Source organism: Macadamia integrifolia, chromosome 8 (genome assembly GCF_013358625.1).
Source record: "Macadamia integrifolia cultivar HAES 741 chromosome 8, SCU_Mint_v3, whole genome shotgun sequence".
Classification (NCBI taxonomy): domain Eukaryota; kingdom Viridiplantae; phylum Streptophyta; class Magnoliopsida; order Proteales; family Proteaceae; genus Macadamia; species Macadamia integrifolia.
The window spans coordinates 9980987-9999699 of NC_056564.1; the positions used below are offsets into that span (position 1 = coordinate 9980987).

Sequence of the window (18713 nt, forward strand, 5' to 3'; positions counted from 1 at the left end):
AAAAAAACAAAAACAAAAACAAAAAAACAAAAAAACAAAAAACAAAAACAAAAACAAAATGGAAAGAAAGACGAGCAAACTTGTTTCCCTCATGGTTGAGTTTATCACCAACATTCACTCCAGGGGAACGTTACACACAACCAAATACTCTCATGCCCTTCTTGCACCTCAGCGTCAATTTGGCACTCATAACTTTTGGAACCACCTTAGGGCAAGGCAGTCCATGTTAATGTCTCTCTTACTACTTCATAATCATTTCTGAATCTTATCTTCTACACACCGGTTACGAGGGTTTGGTAAGTTTGATCTCCATTTCAGCACTACTAATTTGGCAACTGAAGCGTAATTTATCAATAAAGATGTTTACATTTAGGCTCTATTCCTGATTCTAGTCGCTTAATAAATAGCGTTTCCGCAGGAATCTACCAAGAAAGGTTTCCTCGCCAAAGATCTGAATCGGCACTTAGTAGAGAACTGAAAATTCTTTGTATAGAGAGAGAGAGTACCTGAGATTGTTCTGAAAATGTGTAATTGCTGGAAAGTTGAGGCGGACCTGTTCATACAAAGACAATGAAGAAGGTGTGAGAGAACTCCAGATCTAATCATCTACCAATCATAGAAAGAGATATAGAAATAGAAGATCTGATTTACCAAATTGAACTACAATTGAGAAACTCTGAGCGCCAGGTTATTGATCGTCGAGAAATCGAGGACGGCAGTTGAACGGCAGAAATGAAGACGACTGCGGAAGAAATGGATACTCCGATCCCGGGGAACTTCTCTCCTTCCTCCCGTGTACGACTTACGAAATTTCGACTTACGAGATACGATAGGACCAAATTATGCCTTTACCCTTTACCATGTTGAATTGACCGGTTTACCCTCAGCTTTGATTAAAACCCGAGACTGGAGTATCGATTGATAAATAATTGGGAGCTCCTAGTGCAAAGTAGTGGCCCAATAGTCGCCCGATCGTGAATCGTGATCGACCAAATACTGTGACCAATCAATAATTGATCGTTTTTAGCTGGATTAAGCACATTTAAGGATGGTTGTAGCATGATTAATCAAGGCCCTGATTATAGAATGATCAGCCCAGTTAGATTGAGCCCTATTATGGATCGGTAATCAACCGATCAAATAAAAACGTGTCATTATTTTAGCCTATGAGACCCGATTGTTAATACAAAATAAGGTGTATAGTCATGAAGACATAAATTGGCGAGATTGATTAGACCTGATGAAAATGACCGGCTTCACTTGTTGACACCCCTAGTTTTTTTTTTTTTTTTTTTGCATGTCATAAGGTATATGCAAATTAGAGAGAGAGAGGAGTCATTCAATGAAAAAGCAACATAGAGGAACACATCAATAAGCTTAATTGCATCTTCGAAATGAATAAGACCTAGAAAAGAAATAAAAAAAAAAAAAAAAAAAAAAGCAAAGTCCCTTCGAGTAAGTATGAATTGCACTTAATTTCAAATTAGCTTTCCCTTCATTGATCAATCACTCAAAGTCTTAAAGATTGAAACATACAAGCGATACTAGACACCTTGTAGTAATGTTTTATTGGGATCCCTTAAGAAATCCTCGGTTTGAATCCCCATCAATCACTTTTGCTTCTTATATTTCCTTATTTTATCTAAATGATATAAGAATGAAAGAGTCGAAGAGTGTCCGCAGTGGGATAAATGAATAAGACAATAATAGTTATGTACGAAGAATAACCAACAAAATTCTTTGATCAGGTTTAAACTTCATTCCGTCCGTTCCATTCAACACTTAAATACACAAGAGATTAAAACTTTCACTCTCTTCGCCATAACAAGACTAATAGACTCCCCGTTGACTCACCAACAGTGACACCAACTCATTTAAGACTCACTAATATTTTCTTTTTCTTGGACCTCACACATGCGGGAGCCTTGTGCACCGAGTCTTTTTTTATTTTATTTTTAACTCTAATACTATCGAGCAGATAACTCTGTAATTGACACTTCATTAATCGACTTTGTTGCTGATTTACTCATGGATTCATCTGATTTTGTTACCCTTAAATCCCCTTCCATGGAAGGTTCAGCTAACTCGATTTCCCCATCCATTAGAAAGGCTGGTGATGAAGGCAATGGGAGAGTGGCAGAGTATCTATTTAGCATTAGAACAACAGAAGCCAAGGTGGGCCTCTTAGATACATCTTCTTGAGCACATAATAGTCCAATGTGAATGCATTTAATCACTTCAGACCTATCATAGTTATCTCTCAAAGTTGGATCCATCTGCCAAAGATGTACCCTCCTTCCATTTTTTCTATGCCTGCAACGATATATCAACAAGTTTAGTATTTTAAACCAGGAAAAGGGATAGGCAAACCATCTATGTGTGGTAAGTTAGCAAGCAACACCAATAGGGGTACAAGACGGAGTATCATACTGGAGGGGCAGGGTGGTCATCTCAAAGGAGTGGGAAGAGAGAGAGAGAGAGGGGGGCTTGCTTACGATACATTGGTAGTATGTCCAGCCTTTTGCCTTTAAAATATGTTCAAGAATTGAGAAGTGTTCCCACATACATAGCTGGGAAGGCCCTCAGAGCACCTTTATTGATTGGAACGGTTGTTTATTTCACCAATGACTGCAAAACTATACACATCTGACTTAGCTGAGAATTTCCCTTGATTTATGTACCCTAGTGTTATATATCCACTGCATTAATTCCATCTCAATATAATGAGTTAGTTTCTTTTGTTTTGGCGAATAAAACTAGTTTCAAGTTAGGGATGATTGTAAGTTTTTTCACTTATTTAATATTAACCAGCTGATGGATCATTAAAATAATTCTTCAACAACATATGTAAACTATGGGTTCATAGACAAAACGTACCGTGTTCCAACAACTTTACTAGTATTCTCTTGGGTTTGGTCAATTTCAAAGAGTCTTGCCATACCAAAATCTGTAATTTTTGGATTCATTTCCTCATCTAAAAAAATATTGCTGGTTTTTAGATCATGATGAATAATCTTCAATCGAGAATCTTCATGAAGATAAAGAAGCGCTCGAGCAATGCTTCAATGATTTTGTAATGTTCCTCCCAATCCAATTGTGAGCGTTTGATTGGATCTACATATCAATGATATCAAAAGAAGTATCAAACTACGACTCAAATAATGTAGTAATTTCTTTTCAATGTACAATTTTTAAATGCATCTACAACAAACAAGAAAGTATTATAAGAAACACATAATAATGCTTCGAGGTTACTATATGTGTGGATGATTGAATTTGAAAGGTTAATTTTGATATAGTAGAATTTTTCTATAGAAAAAAAAAATCCTAATTCCTAGGTATTCTGATTTCATTCATAAATATGAAGGCAATTTTGTTTACCTAGGCACACCAATATATGAAAGTTCTATAACCAAAAAAGGGCGAAAAACTGATAAAAGTTCAAAGATAGGAAGAAGAGAATGAGACCAAAAATAAAGTGATCAAGACTTGTATTTAGCATGAATCCATAGATGAGTATCTTTTCCTCTCCTTCTAAGCAGAATCCAAGAGCCTAATAAGATTCTTGTGCTGCAACTTCGCCATTAATACAACCTCATTCTTAAATTCAGTTTCACCCTGTCCAGAATTGCTTGAGAGCCTCTTCACTGCCACCATTTGTCCATTCAAAAGTTTACCCTAAGTATGTAATATAAATTAAAAGATATAAAAACGTGTAGTTTCATCTAGACTGAATTTAAATCACCTTCAAGCATTTGAAACATAACATTACATATTAAAAAGTTACATAGCTAGTGGTAATACAAAGACTTGGTACCTTATAAACAACACCAAATCCTCCCTTTCCAAGTTTATTTGCATCAGAGAAGTTGTTTGTGGCAGCTGTTATTGTATAAAAGTTGAATTGTAGGGAGTTGGCACTTACAATCTCATTCTGATCATCTTCATCTAAATAGAAGATGTAAATCTAGTAAGTTAATATTTACTAAACTAATATAACAAATATAATTTAATGAATATAGATGCACCCTTCTTGGCTGGTTTGAATAGTGTTTTATAGTTTCAATTCAAATCTCTGTTATCATTGATACATTTATAAATTTTGGAAGAAATATATTATGAACCATGCATAGTTCCTTACCATCAATTTTGCGCTTCAACCTCCTCCTTCGAGAACGTAGATAGAGGAAGGATACAAGTATGGCTGTAGTAAATGTTCCAACAACAACAACAACAACAACAACAACAATGATAATAACAGATGAATTTCTCCATCTATTTGCATCAGTCGAAGGGACGGAACCTGACTCGTCAAGCAAACAAATAAGGAGCCTTTGTAGTTATAATGAGCTGTGCCAAATTGGAGATTGTGTTAATTAATTAGTAATATTCTCACAAAATATTTATGAAAAAAAAAAAAAGAAGAAGTAGAAGAAAAGAGAAATAAATTATAATGAAGATTGAAATAATCGTAGAATTGTTCAAAACTACCATTCTAGAGATACATATGTGGTTGTGAGAATTCATGTTAATCAACCTCGTCTACTTACCGCACATGCACACACGTCTGTACTGAACAAAACCACCTAAATTAATGGTGCAACAAGACTATATTTGTCCGTAGGATGTCCATATATATACTTTGGCCTACATTTTGGCCACTAAGATACATGTGGCCGTGGGGTTCTCTATAACAAGGACTACCCCATGTACTAGAAGATCATTTATTAAAGGGGTTTCTTTCTTGTCACTATACTTAGTAAAATATAACGCTTTACTATTTGCCACATGGCAGTACGAGTGATAGAAGACCAATAAACATCTCATTAGTACAACTTCAGCTTAAACGTAGAGGAATTGCTACTTAAAAAAGATGTCATTTTGTATATTATATTCATCTCCATTTGATGGTATTTAGTATTTTTTACTAAGACTATAAAACAGAGTTTGAGCAACTTTTTTTTGCGTACATTGTACTAAAACTTGGCCATTGAGATATATGTAGGGTTTTGCATTATACTTCACTTGGCATAGTGATGCCTAGAATGACCCTTTTATGAAATGATTAAATTTTTCTTCCAACATGAAAATATGATTGTTTGGCCTAACCAATCAACAAAAGATCAATCATAGTGAATTGAGAATTATCATCATTAACCAAATTCATGAGTCTAGATATTGAAGGAAAACTACTTCAAATTTTCTGTTATGGTCATAAAAAAAATTCAAAGAGGGAAGACGCCTGAGGCCACCTAAGAGAACCAAGCGGACTTTTTCTCTTTTGATAACGAGAATTTCATTCAATTAAAACTAAGAAATATACAATAGATAGAAAAATGTAAAACACAAGGTTTAGGTACAAAATACTGAAAACCAAGGAATAGAACGTGACCAGACTGCTTAACTTGTCAAAGGCAACGATCTTAAGGGTAGGGTAGTCCGATAGAATATGATCGGAAGGAGAAACCAAAACATTTCCTAACAAACTTGTCATAAAAACAACACCAATTAGATACAAAATCCTCCATCTCGAGGATAGATATATCTAAAATGACAGATAACACGATGGCATGCCAGAAACGAAGGGCCACAGTGTCTACGCAGCCCAAGGCAAGGCCAATGAGACTAACACCGACCAACACCCTATGCTTTTCAAATGTGATGGCCGACACCATATCAGGCTCCCAATCCCCAAATTCAGACACGGCAGCATGTCCCTGTCCCTGTCCCTGTCCCTCTTCCCAAGTAGTGGCCCAGCACAAGGACTAGACGTGTACCGGAAACAATGACAAAGACAACGTCGCTAACGCCGGGAAGAAAGACACCAAGTCCCGAAAGCTCCGATGACAGTAGGATACACAGCATCAGATCCAGCCGTAGCGGAGGGGGAGGATGGCGATCGGCCATGGTATAGGTCACTATACCCAAGGTGAATGCAAATGCACCGCGAAAGTGGAGAGCAGATCTGAAGCAAATATGAACAGAGACCTCAGATCCAGTCAACTTCACCGCTGATGGGAACTGCAGCGAAGGGTAAGGTAGATGGTGGTGGCGAAGGTGGTGGGAGCGGCCAAGTCAGGTGTGGAGAAAGGGAGCGCAGGGATGGTTGGGGTCATCATCGTCGTCACCGTAAGGATAATGATGACCAACACATGACAAGGGTCGAAGAAGAAAAGAGGTCACTGGGGACCTGAAAGAAAACTGTCACTCGCCGGAGCGGCAGACCAGAACGAAAAGAGGTCACCATAGGCAGAGAACCAAGCAGACTGAGGGGGACAAGCACAGGGGCTGATCATATCTTTAATGACAAGGCCTGAGTTATCATATTAATTTACATGATTATTCACTTTTGGGTTTTCTTTTACGGAATTACCCAAAAAAATTTTAGTTAACAAAAATACTCAAATTTATGTTTGAGTTCATAAAACTATCCACCCAAAGTTTCAGTTAACAAAAATACCCAAAATCAGGTTTGGGTTTATAAAACTATCAAAAATAGTGATTCTTCATCTTCCACATATAATGTGTATTTTTTTATTACTAAAATTTTGAGTGGGTAATTTTGTAAACCCAAACTCAATTTTGGATTTTTTTGTTAACTTAAACTTTAAGTGGGTAATTTTGTAAAGGAAACCTAATTTTGGGTATTTTTGTTATCTGAAACTTTTGATAGATAATTCTATAAAGATAAACCCAAAAGTGGGTAATCATGTAATTTTCCTTTAATTTAATATACCCCTGATATTAGTGTAAGATTTCTAATTAGATGGGCTAGCATAATCCAAGGTTTGTTGCTAAAAGTCGATTTAGTGGTTTGAGTGTATATATAATTTATTGTAAGGTTGGTCCTACCCTCACCTATAAATAGTTATCACTGACCATTAAGTGAATGACTAAAAAAGAAACTTAAAGTGAGAAGGGAAATAGGGTAGACCAGACCAATATTGATCGTGTTTTACAAAGAGTATACGAGAAAATATTGAGGAGTTATTATTCTTTAGACATGGATTTAAGTATGCCTAAAACCTGACTATGTATTCGTTATTGCATGTTTATCTGATCTCCATGTGACGTATTGCAAGTATATTTTCTATCAAGTAGTTGAGGCCAACGTTCAATAGAAAGGATAGTTGTTCTCATACCTTACAAAACAACTCGGTCCATTAAGCCTCCCACCTATCATACCCTGGCAACATTTTGGAATATAACTCACAGAAGCTAGGCATTTGTAGCAATCATCCTGAGATAATCAGGAGTGCACTGCACTAGCCCATATATCTTCTCAAAGCTTGTATAGTTTGCCTCATTGGCTGCATACTTCCGGCCAACCGCTGCCGCTGACGCAGCCTGACTCACAAGGCCATTGAACAAATCCACCCATATCTTATCAAACTCAGACTGGACCGATTTGGAGACATTGTTATCATTAGGCAAACAAATACTAGGTTCCTTTTCCATAATTGAGAATATAGGTTGATTTGAGTACCGTAACATACAATACTCATACCATATTATGGCCTCTTTCGCAGTTGGACAACGTTGGGTGATATTGGAGCTTGCTGCCTTGATGCAGGTATTACAGGTTTCTGGTGTAACGTCGCCTCTACAAAGGAAGAGACCATAGACTTTGTTGGAATTCTGGCTGGTGGTGTTACAGAAACCTGAAATGGTTTTGGCATTTGAGGATAGAGAAGAGAGGAGAAGGTTGAGGTTTGTTTGGTATGTGCTTTTGGCAGTGAAATTTCCTCTTGAATAAGTACAGTTTTGGTATGCATTAGGGTCAGGTTGTGCAGTGCAGTGTCTCAACACAAGCATAGAAGAAAGGAGCAAGAGCAATCCTTCCCTGTAATCCATTATTGTGGCCATATGGAGCTAGCTAGCTTCTTCTTCTCTATTAGTATTTCTGCAATTTAAGACACATGGGTGTTTCTAAACTTTTGAAGTCAATATTGCCCACTAATTATGTTGAAGAAAATCAATAAAGAGTTCGGATCGGATCCGCATATGTAGGACCCATGTCTTCTTTTTCATAAACCTACTCTTCCAAGTTCCACTAGAGTTCTAAGTAAATATCCTATTGATTTCTTTTTAGAAAGTTTCTTTGCTTATGAAATAACATTCCTAGAATATTCTTTTCTTTTTAGTAATTAGTCTCTTATTTATGTAAGGTCATTGGCCACGGTTCCAAATTAATGAATGAATGAAGATTATTGAAGGTAAAACAGCCCCCAAACCCCCCCTAAGAATTCTCTCGTTGCTCTCTCCCTCTTCTCATCGCTCAATCTCGGTCTCCCTCTGTTTCTCGCCTCCTCTCTCTCTCTCTCACGGCTCTCTCTCCCATTCTTCTTCTCCCTTTCTCATCCTTCATCCCTCTCTTTTCTGTTTTCTGTCTTTCCTGTTCCTGCTGCCCTATTGCAGAAATTGTTCACCATCATTAGAGATTATCTCCATCGAGAAAACCCCCAACTGGGTTGCTGCTGGAACTTCTCCAACAATCGAGACTGCTGTTCTTCATCAAGTAGGTTGGACTGCAACTCTTTATTTTGGAGGACATCGACTTCTCCTTTTCTCCTCAGACCAGGACAGTAACAAGGTAAATAATTAAACTAAACCCCTCCCACCTCCATTTATCCATGTTATATGTTGCAGCCCATTAACATTGAAACCGGCCTTTGCCTTTTTGTTTATGCCTATTTTTACCCATTGTTTTAAGACGTTTCGTCACTGTTATATCTCCAAAACCCTTGCTGATTTTCTATTTTAGTTGGCTGCTAGAGGATATTGATTGTTTGCATATCTTATTTGGTATCATGATTGATTTGTACTGAACCTAATATTCGTATGACGTTTGTTCCCTTCCCCATGTCCCCACTTGAAGTTTAAGTAAGAGTTTATGTGTTTTTCCGCCTAGATTATTATTGTTTTTTGCTACTTTGTTTATTAGTCTCATTCTATTTTGCATGCTTAATCTTGTTTGCTGAGTTTCTTTTTGTCCTATCTACCCAAGTCCCTTGAGTTAACCCTACCTAGTTAGTTAATCTTGTAGGAAACCTAGTCACCTAGGAACCCCCTACATCACATATGCTTAAACAGGATATCAAATTCAAGTGGACAACGAGCATCATGGAACCAACCATTATACAGTGGGAATGTTTGACATTGTTTTATGGACTGTAATTAGCAACTAATACATAATCTCCAATGAAGCTCTTTCCCTTGATAGGATAACAACTTTTCTCCCAATTCATATTCTGAATTTATACGGGTACTTAAGAAAGGGGAGTGATTAAACTTGGATACAACAGTATCAATGATTATAAGCTCACTGGGATATAATCCTCAGCTTTGGAAGCTCATCAATTATATTTAGAGATTTACTCTGGATCCAAGTAGTTAAGGTTTCCCTGCAGCTGGGTTGAGCATGTAAATATTTTACCATTGACCTGTATCCTCCACATAAACTTTCTTAAACTATTTCGAGGTTTCATAAATACAATACTCTGGATGTGGTGCAGCAAGTGTTTAAAGAAGCTGGTAAAGACTGATTTTTGGAGGCACGTCAACTAATCTGTACTTTCAACTTTTGTAAATCAAATTAGCCACGGAACTTTGTTTATTCATTGGCAATGAATCTTTTTGAACCAGTGGAGGGTGAAAGAAGTAGATGATCATAACTATTTTTATTTAAAAAACATAACAAGTGTTGAACAAAATAATGAGAAGCTAATATTATTAACATGGGATTAAGGGAAGCCAAAAAATTACAAAGAATGTAAGAAAAAATTATAGAAAGCTAGAAGAGCTTATAAGACTATTTTCTGACAGCAAATATGACCTAGACCTATTTGGTATGATCTCATTTTTCCTTATCATGCTGGTGACACTATATTTTAGTACAAATTACAATACAACTCTTTTGCCAACAGAGAGTAACATACTAGTCTGAAGATGTAGTCACATATGGGCCACTTTGAGTCCATGTTTGAAGTCTCACATCTGTATCTCATACCAACTATAATGTTGATGTCTAAGCTACGTTAGTGTTACAGTGTATACTTGCCTTCTCGTTCAAGTCTCCAAGTGGTGGACCATGAATCTTTCCTCCTACATAGGGCGCACCCATTGGGAACCGTTCCACCAAATGATGGGCCATCAAATCATCAAGACCATGCTTTTCATAGCTCATGAAAGCGCCTAATGCTCCCAGAAAACCCTCATGCCGCAAAAACATTGCCTGTGCCGCACCTTTGGACCTGAAAAGGAGAATTGAAATATTGAAGTAATGAATATGAGAAAGAGATCAGGAGGTTACATCAGGCCAACAAAAAATGATAACAGGAGAGGACGGGGGACGGGGGACGGGGGGCGCGGAGCGGTTTAACCTATTCTTTTCTTGTCAGACAATATACCTCTTTCCCATTGATCTCCGTCTCTCTCTTCTTCTTTTCCTCCTTCTTGCTGGTTTCTCTTAATAATTTTGTTACATGGTATCAGAGCAATAGCAACCGGTAATTCCATTCTCCACCCTCAATGGTTTGAGGGTCTCTTAAGATTCTCGAAGAGGTGTACGGCATTTTTTGCTGTTCTACAACTACTTGTGATAGCTTCTCTTGTTCCATGAAAAACAAAAACAAGAGTCTTCTCCCTGCGGTTGGAAGTTCTGGAATCTTCTCAGTTCTTTGCTCCTTATGATTGCTGATTCTTGAAGTTTTGAGATTAGATCATGATGATTGCTGGATCATGTTTTTCTCTACAGTGGATGATCTATCCATCCAGCTACAAGCCTGCAGTTGGTCTTCTCTTTGCTGTTGATGAATATTTTGTTTTTATCAGATATTTCTCCCAATGATATGAAGGTTCTCCCCACAATATGGTTGCTGTTGATGAGTTTTTCTCCCTGCGGAATGAGTTTTTCTTTATGAGAACCTGGCAACCTGCCCTGCAATAAAAGACTATTGCTGGTGCGGACTTCATTCCTGCGGATGAAGTCCTCTTAATGTTATGAAGATCTGCCCCTCCTACAGATCTTGTTCTACATGTTCTACTCAACTTGCGGTTGCTGTTTCCGTTATTCTACTGGTCTGATCTGCATATAACTATGATCTAATCATCAACTATGCTTTGGTTTAATGCTAGTTCTTTGCTGAATCACAAGACAGCTGCTTTTCAAACCCCATGGCGCACGGTACCCCCCTTTTTTTTATGTTCCCTATTGCTAATAGGAAACATCATATAGGAGATTCAGGCCTAATTCCACTCATACTTAGAGGTTTTCTTATGGAGCACACCACCACAGAGGTTCTTATTGATCAGATTTTGATCTGAATTAGGTAACTGGATTGTGAATTACTGCAAGTTCCCATTTTTAAGGGAACCTACTTTCTATTTTTTGTACTCAACCCTATTACTGCTTATCTGTCCATTGGATCTTCATCAGACTTTGGGGATATTTTACACCATCGTAAAGGCACTCTTGACCTGAATTTGAAGATGATCCAAGCGTCAGATTCAGAGTTATTTATTTTCTCCTGTTCTGGTCATCTCAGGGTCCTAAAATCATACTATATTTGGGATTATCTCTACTAGGGTTTGCATATTGTGATCTGCAACTACTTTCTATTTGCTAGTGTTGCTGGATTTTTTTCTCTCTCTATCTGTTATGGTTATTTGCCTCTGTCTTCTTATCAAAGATTATTTGCCCGTCTTCTTGTTGGAGAGATTATTTGTTTGTCTCCTTACTAAAGATTATTTACCTGTCTCCTTATTGGAGATTATGTGCACGTCTCCTTATTGGAGATTATTTCACATTCTTATTGAAGATTTTTTATTATGGATTTCTTCTTATCGAATATTTGTTATTGTCGATTTTTCTTATCGAAGATTTGTTATTGTGGATTTCTTCTTATCGAAGATTTGCTGTTTGTAGTTGCAATTTCTCTGTAATCCATTATTGTGGCCATATGGAGCTAGCTAGCTTCTTCTTCTCTATTAGTATTTCTGCAATTTAAGACACATGGGTGTTTCTAAACTTTCGAATTCAATATTGCCCACTAATTATGTTGAAGAAAATCAATAAAGAGTTCAGATCAGATCCGCATATGTAGGACCCATGCCTTCTTTTTCATGAACCTTCTCTTCCCAGTTCCAATAGAGTTGTGTAAACTTTTTGCACTCATTGTGTCTACACATCAATAAGAGATATCGTTTTTTCTTTTTTTCGTACAAAAATTAGAGAAAAAGAAAGCTATCCGATAATATTGTGTAAATATGATTGCATCAACCTAGCATATGCACTACTGATTAGGAAAGCGACTGAAAGAATAGGGTGCAAAGGACTATATAACCAATATGAAGCGCATGATGTTTGTATTCTTGTCACTTATATTTCTATTTTTACCTGTTTAAGTTAAGGATCCAACACTAGTCTCTTTTGCTTCAATATATTACCTTTCTTCATTGTTTTGCTTTTCCACATAATGGATCCTCTAGATGTACGTTCACCTGGACAGACATGTGAGGATCCAACACTTATCCCTTTTGCTTCTAAATATATTCTTCTTCAGTCTTCACCCTTTCAATGATAGGAAATGAGAAGTGTTGAATCTTTACATGTATGTTTATGTGATTATATGTGTAGAAGATCCATTCTCATTCTAGTAATATATGCCTATGTAGGGTCTCGTCATATATTTATAATGAAATTATTTTCTTTGTAATTAGATAGAGGTGTGAAGACAAGTGATTGTAATCATATTCTCCATTGATAGTAAAATAAATCTCACCTCAACATAAATGTAGGCAATCTTGTCAAACAAAGTAAATCTTTGTATTATATGACTATTTTTGTTTTCTATTCATTTCTTTAGTTTTTCGATTCTACAAACCCAAAGATTCAGTTTTGAGGGAAATATCTTGCTAGACCCTATGGGTATCTACTTTCACCCCAGTGTGGTTTTTTTTTTTTTAAAACCCCAGTGTGGTCTAAAACCAAGAGTAGCAATATTATTTTCAGGGAAAAAAAAAATTCCAATACAATCGAATTTTGGATTTTGGTAGAAATTGAAAAGCATTCACACAAAATGATGAGACCAACTTGTGGAATTTAATTTTCCCTCCATCTTAGTATGCAATTATGTATGATGTGACAATTTAAATTAATCCATGCATCTTAACTCGAACCGGATCCTCTCTAACACGCATTCGACAGGTCAATCCTAGTGCATATCCTTGAGGTTTCTTAAATTGACCCTATGAAAGACCAGGAAATTTTTTTCGTATGCATTATGGAACGAGTTAAACTGATCCATGCAAGACCAGAAAAATATCTTACTTTAAAAAAGAGGTGAGAAGTCTATGGCAGGCAAGAAATTTTTTTGGTGAACCATCGCAGGTAAGAATCAATTAATTGTGTTTATCCTCTTTTCATATTTCCTATAAGACAGGTAAGAAAAATATATTAACTTGATAGATGACGATATGTACAGATCCAATATTATTGATGCTTAGATCAGAATCAGATCCTCTTCAGCGCACTGATGTGCTCAACAGGCATACTGACAGTTGAGAGGGTGTGTTCTAGTGCTGCCAACCACCCGATGTGCATTGGGTGTGCTGAAGAGGATTTGGGTACACTTAAAACTCATGATTTTTGTACTCTATGTTAGAACAGAGACAGGAAAAGGTTGTGGATGACCTGTACATATCTGCATAGCCTCGAACAATCCAACGGATCTGGATCCTCTCGAACTACTTTTTCCCCCAACTCTCCCCCGCCTCCAACCTCTCATATGCACATAGCATACAACACACAGTGATTTGCACGCAAAGCTCATCGTACATGTGAGAGGTTGGAGGGAGTTAGAGAGGTCCAAATCCAATACCCCACGCAACCCCCCCCCCACCAAAACACCAACGCCCCTCAAAAAAAAAAGCCTCCAATGGTAAAAGCCCTTCCAATTCTCCATGAAAGCATGTTAGGGTCAAATATTGGAGGTGAACTAAATGAGAAGCTCTGAACAAAGCTTTCCTTCATCCACAGTAAACCAAAATCTCTTTATCCACACCCAATGTGGTTGGATGAGACTCATTTCGGACTTTATAATAGGGGTGGGGAATGAATAATTATGGCACTCAGATAGAAACATTTTCTCCTTTTACATTTTACAAAAGAACTTTAAAATGTTTGGGAGACTCATAAAAAAAATACAGGTTCCCCATGCCACCAGTGTAGGAGGAATCTCCCATACTCCCACACCACATCAGCAGCCACGGCACAAGAAACGACAGTTTCGTCCACAAGGAGGCCCACATGGTCAAGAAGGAGAGAGACAGTTTAGTGTGGGTCCCACATTATCAGTAAAAGTGAGAGAGTTCATGGTAAAGGATCCCCACGCTGTCGATGTGGGGATCTTTTCCCAAAATGCATTACACATCATAAGAGAAACATGGTAAAAGACATACTTTTGCTCCTGCTGTAGCTTCTCACTGCTCTGAGTGCTTATATATTAAAGAAACCGGCTGCCCAACTATCCCCATCATATTTCTATGCAGTGAATTCTAATAAATAATCAATAATTGTTTATACAAGCAGCCACAGACAAGCAATGAGGATCACCCATTTTGGACTACAGTGCAACATCATATGGCAAAATATATATGTTGCCATCGCTCCAATTCGAGTTGCCAAACCTCAAACAGTCAAATGTTGAAAAGGGAAAAAAATCATAAATGACAGATCGAACCAGTCACAGATTGACGTTCGCTTGACGGACGGACAGAGATTCCCCATATTTTTTTAAGGGAATTCTCGACCATGGAAAATGATAGAATCATCAGGTACAAGTGAGATTTGAGAAAGACTAAAGAATTGTAAGTACATGTTAAGATTCACTCTATGTTGTAAAGGTCAATTTGGGCCAGGTGGAATGTTGCTGATGGAAACTTGATAGGAAAATTTTCTATTATAATGTAATAATCTACAGATTAAAATGGGGTTTATGGTAATTGAACTAAAAAAAATCAAACAAATATAATATATCACGGAAAATCATGAAGCTGAATTAAAATCTTCATATATTACAGAGGTTAAAATGCTTTATACCTTCATAAGCCAGACAAAAAGTGGATGGTTACCATTTCAACAAGTTGAATGCGGGTAATTCCTTCACACTGGAGACATCTTCAAGAGCAAGCTCACGCTCTAACTGTGTTCTTGTGGACTTCAAAACATCCTGCAGATTAGGCCAAAGCATGAATGATCAGGAAAGAAAAATTACATAACCCAATCATACAAAATTGGCACCATCAAGTTGGTGGCACACTTACATTGAATTCCATGTAAGTAGCACGCTTTGCAAGCCATTGGGCATCCATCATCTCAAACGCGACACAAAAAAGATTATCAAAAGCCATTTCATCTTCTCTTAGAAAATCTAAGAAACGGATTCCAGCCTGAGATGTTGGCTTGCCTGCAAGAAAATCAAAATACTGCAGTTATATTTTCCAACAAGTTCTTTCTCCCTAGCTTATCTATATTTATATTTATTTTCATCCAATAAATCATACATTTCTTTCTTGCAACAAAAGAGAAATGAAAGAAAAAGAATTGGTTAAAAATTTCAAAGCACGAGGATTTGGAGAAAGGAAAACTTATGATCTGGGAATTGGATTGAAATGGACCTAAATATTTACAAGAACTTTTATATATCCAGTACAAGTTGGGAGAAGTTTTTGTCAGTATCCATGACAAGTGCAAACAAATATGGGCTTAAAGTTGATCTTTGACATAACCTAATTGTAATTGGGAATTCACTACCTTGATCCCTTACAGTTCTTACACTAGTCACCACACCACCATACATATCTTTAATTGTGTCCACATATTTACTTCAAACACTTCTCTTCTCTACTACTTGCCAAGGGACTCTTGTCACATGCTTTTTCTTACCATTTCTCAAAAATCTATACGGCCATGTGGCTAGATGCAAGGATTTAAAACTAATTACCCAAGATGGGATTGGGCTGCACCAATCACAATCTCAATCAGCGGCTCCAACCTGATCCTGTCCAATCTTTGGCCAATACTGAGGTATCAGCAAGTATTGGAAGGATTGGTGTTTTCTAATCTTGATCCCAACACTTGAATCCTTGTGAAGATGTGGACATATCCACAAATTTGAGCATCAAAGCTACATCTTACAGGCACTAGGGCCATCAATGTGTTGATGTATACATTGAAGCTGCCCTTCCCTGACAATAAGAGCTTTTAGGTGAAACGGACCAAACAGTAGCAAACATGATATCAAAGAAGGCAGGTCAAGTGTTTGACTCCTGGGAAGTGCAAAAATTGGGTAAGGGCCGAAAATTCTTCTCCCTCAGTGCCATACGAAGAAATGTTGTGTGAATTCCACCTGCAAAGACCATGGGATCTTGGCCTGTACATGCGGGGGAGTGTTGATGTATACATTGACGCTCCCCTTCCCTAACAGTTAGAGGTTTTAGGTGAAATGGTAGCAAACACAATGAAGCCATAACTAGGTTCTAGGTAGCCATCAAGATGGGTGGAATGGATGGACCGCCTATCCGAGCCATGTGGAGGCCTTCTTGGCCCAATCTATGACCCACCACATATTGAATTTTCTCTGCTTTCGATTGTCGGCCATCAAAAATTTTAATTTGCAGTTAAAAAGAGCCAAAAAAAAGGGAACAAAGGAACTATACAAGAACAATAAAAAGCACTAATATTAACACCAGGCCCCAATACCATCTACTTTTGTGGTTAACACACTCTTGATTGCTTTGGAAACTTTAGTCCCTAACTTCAACCTTATTGCCAATATATAAGCAGGCTCTATAATGCTATGGGTTTGGTTTATCGAAGGGCCAACAAAGTAGCCAAATTGGTGCAGCAAAGTCTGAAAATGTGTGTGTGTGTGGCCCAAGAGTAACATGATGAACAATGTCAATCGTCATGAAAGTTATTCATTTGGTATGGCATTGACTTGTATCATCTTAGACATCTCGTGCTGCAGTCTTATCAAAAGGAGGCAATTCAGACTAACACCACACTATAACTGCAGCATCATTCAAGATAGCTGTTCATTTTAGAGCTCTTTTACCTGATTGCAAATCCAACATTTGTACCAACAAAAAAGATATGTTGATGCCTGCTACAGCAAAAGGATACTCCCACTCAGCTCTTTTTCCTTCTTGTTTATGCAGCAGCTTTTGGAACGATTCCTGCCAAATGGACAAATGCAAACGTAAGAATCGCACTCTATAAATCACCCATAACTTCCAAATCTTCAATTTCACCATTGGGCCTCATAAGTTACTCAACTGTCCAAATGGTTGAGGTTGAAACTTGGGTGGGTTGTGTATATTGATGAGCACATTTATGTGTGAAATCTAGGGTAGTAAAACATGCATTTTACATATTTAGAATGGAGCTACCTTGGGTTTTACTCTCTTTTTGCAGGTTTTATATTTTCAAGGCCTTAAGGACTATCGGGAGCTATATCTTCAATTTTACACGTAAAGATGTCCTATTTCTTTCCATGGTTGCGAAGAGGACGAAATTCTGAGCAAGATGGACGTGTTCAATTAAAAGTACACATTCGTTTGGTCACCCGTACAAATGATTATTCTTTTCGGGTCAGAAAAAGAATAATGGATCAGAACTGAACTGAGATGCAGAACCAGCCCGTTTGCAATTGTCCCAGAGGTACAAGGAATACTCCAAATGCCAACAAGGATCGATGGACCACATCTTTAAGTGATTAAAGATTTGTTTTTGGTAACAACAACTACCTAGCTTAGTTGGTGAGCTATGGTGTACAAAATTCTCTTACTCACCAAGAGGTCTCAAGTTCGAATCTAATGGTTGTTTTTTTTAGAAGATTTTGTTGAAGATTTCTTGCTTTTCACTCACTTAAAGTACTAAGGGCATGGAGGGGATTTCCACATCAAGTTAGAAGCAAGCAAAATCGTGGAAGCAAGAAGAGAAGAAAAAAAAAGGAAAGAGAAAAAAAGGGGAGAACCAAAAATTGTCCAAATCTTCTCTCTCCTCCACATCATCACCAAAGATTGTCCAAATCACACAAAGGAAGAAAAAAAAATCGTCCCTAGGAGAGAGAAAAAAAGAAGAAAAATAAATTAGAAAAAAAAAGGAAAGAAAATAAGCAAAAAATTTTAGGAAATTTTTCAAAATTTATTTCTCTCTTCTCTCTCCTCCATCTTAGCACTTTTGGACTCAAAAGATCTCACAATCAATTGTGGGTTTCTCTCTTTTAGGAAAGAGAAAATTGTTACCCTACCTCTCCATTCCCTATAAATACAACTCATGTAAGAGGAGGTGACACAATTCATTATTCTTCTAGTTTTTTTTTTAGTTGCTCTCTCTTTCTCTTGCTCTTTCTTTAGTTCTAGTTCTTCTCTATTTTTGCTTTAATCACTTTTGTAATAGTTTTTTTTTTATGTCAATTAATGCAATCACTCTTTTATTTTTATTCAGTTCTTTTTATGTTTATGATTTATGCAATTGAGTTGTAATTTTTAAAGTTATAGTTTTAGGCTTAGATCTTGGTGACAAGATCACGAGCCGTGGAGCAATTTTTTTCAAGTTCAAGCATTGATTCAAGTAAGTAGGCTCTTTCAGTAGTCTTCTCTCCCCCCTCTCATTCCCTCTTCTGACTACCCTTTCTTTCTTAATTTAG

General features: G+C 37.2%; 3 protein-coding genes and 1 pseudogene across 5 annotated transcripts in view; all 4 read right to left on the reverse strand.

Annotated features, from left to right (window-relative positions):
• The window catches only part of LOC122086306 (protein YIF1B-A-like), a 7871-nt gene extending 7036 nt beyond the window's left edge, over window positions 1-835 (reverse strand). For all 3 annotated transcript variants that reach the window (XM_042655067.1, XM_042655065.1, XM_042655066.1), the window contains exons 1-2: window positions 652-835; window positions 507-553 (exon numbers count right to left, since the gene is read on the reverse strand). The gene's annotated coding sequence lies outside the window, so the exon portion shown is untranslated. The remainder of the gene's footprint in view (window positions 1-506; window positions 554-651) is intronic.
• Window positions 836-1967: 1132 nt separating this feature from the next.
• LOC122086346 lies at window positions 1968-5907 on the reverse strand (annotated as a pseudogene).
• Window positions 5908-7218: 1311 nt separating this feature from the next.
• LOC122086347 (cysteine-rich receptor-like protein kinase 25) lies at window positions 7219-7854 on the reverse strand. Its single transcript, XM_042655111.1, has one exon. The coding sequence runs from the start codon at window positions 7852-7854 to the stop codon at window positions 7219-7221; it is 636 nt and encodes a 211-aa protein (XP_042511045.1).
• Window positions 7855-14931: 7077 nt separating this feature from the next.
• LOC122086349 (engulfment and cell motility protein 3-like) lies at window positions 14932-17316 on the reverse strand. The gene is made up of 3 exons (XM_042655113.1): window positions 17118-17316; window positions 15325-15467; window positions 14932-15230 (listed from the first exon to the last, which is right to left on the reverse strand). The coding sequence occupies exons 1-3, from the start codon at window positions 17314-17316 to the stop codon at window positions 15129-15131; spliced, it is 444 nt and encodes a 147-aa protein (XP_042511047.1). The 3' UTR covers window positions 14932-15128.
• Between the last annotated feature and the right edge of the window lie 1397 nt (window positions 17317-18713).

Bases quoted from the DNA above. Each gene is read 5' to 3' on its own strand.
- LOC122086349 (XM_042655113.1), bottom strand. From the start codon at position 17,316: ATGGTGAAATTGAAGATTTGGAAGTTATGGGTGATTTATAGAGTGCGA. The intron at 15,468-17,117 runs GTAAAAGAGCTC...ATTTTCTTGCAG, and splicing joins AATGTTGGATTTGCAATCAG to GCAAGCCAACATCTCAGGCT. The intron at 15,231-15,324 runs GTAAGTGTGCCA...CCTAATCTGCAG, and splicing joins CTACTTACATGGAATTCAAT to GATGTTTTGAAGTCCACAAG.
- LOC122086347 (XM_042655111.1), bottom strand. From the start codon at position 7,854: ATGGATTACAGGGAAGGATTGCTCTTGCTCCTTTCTTCTATGCTTGTG.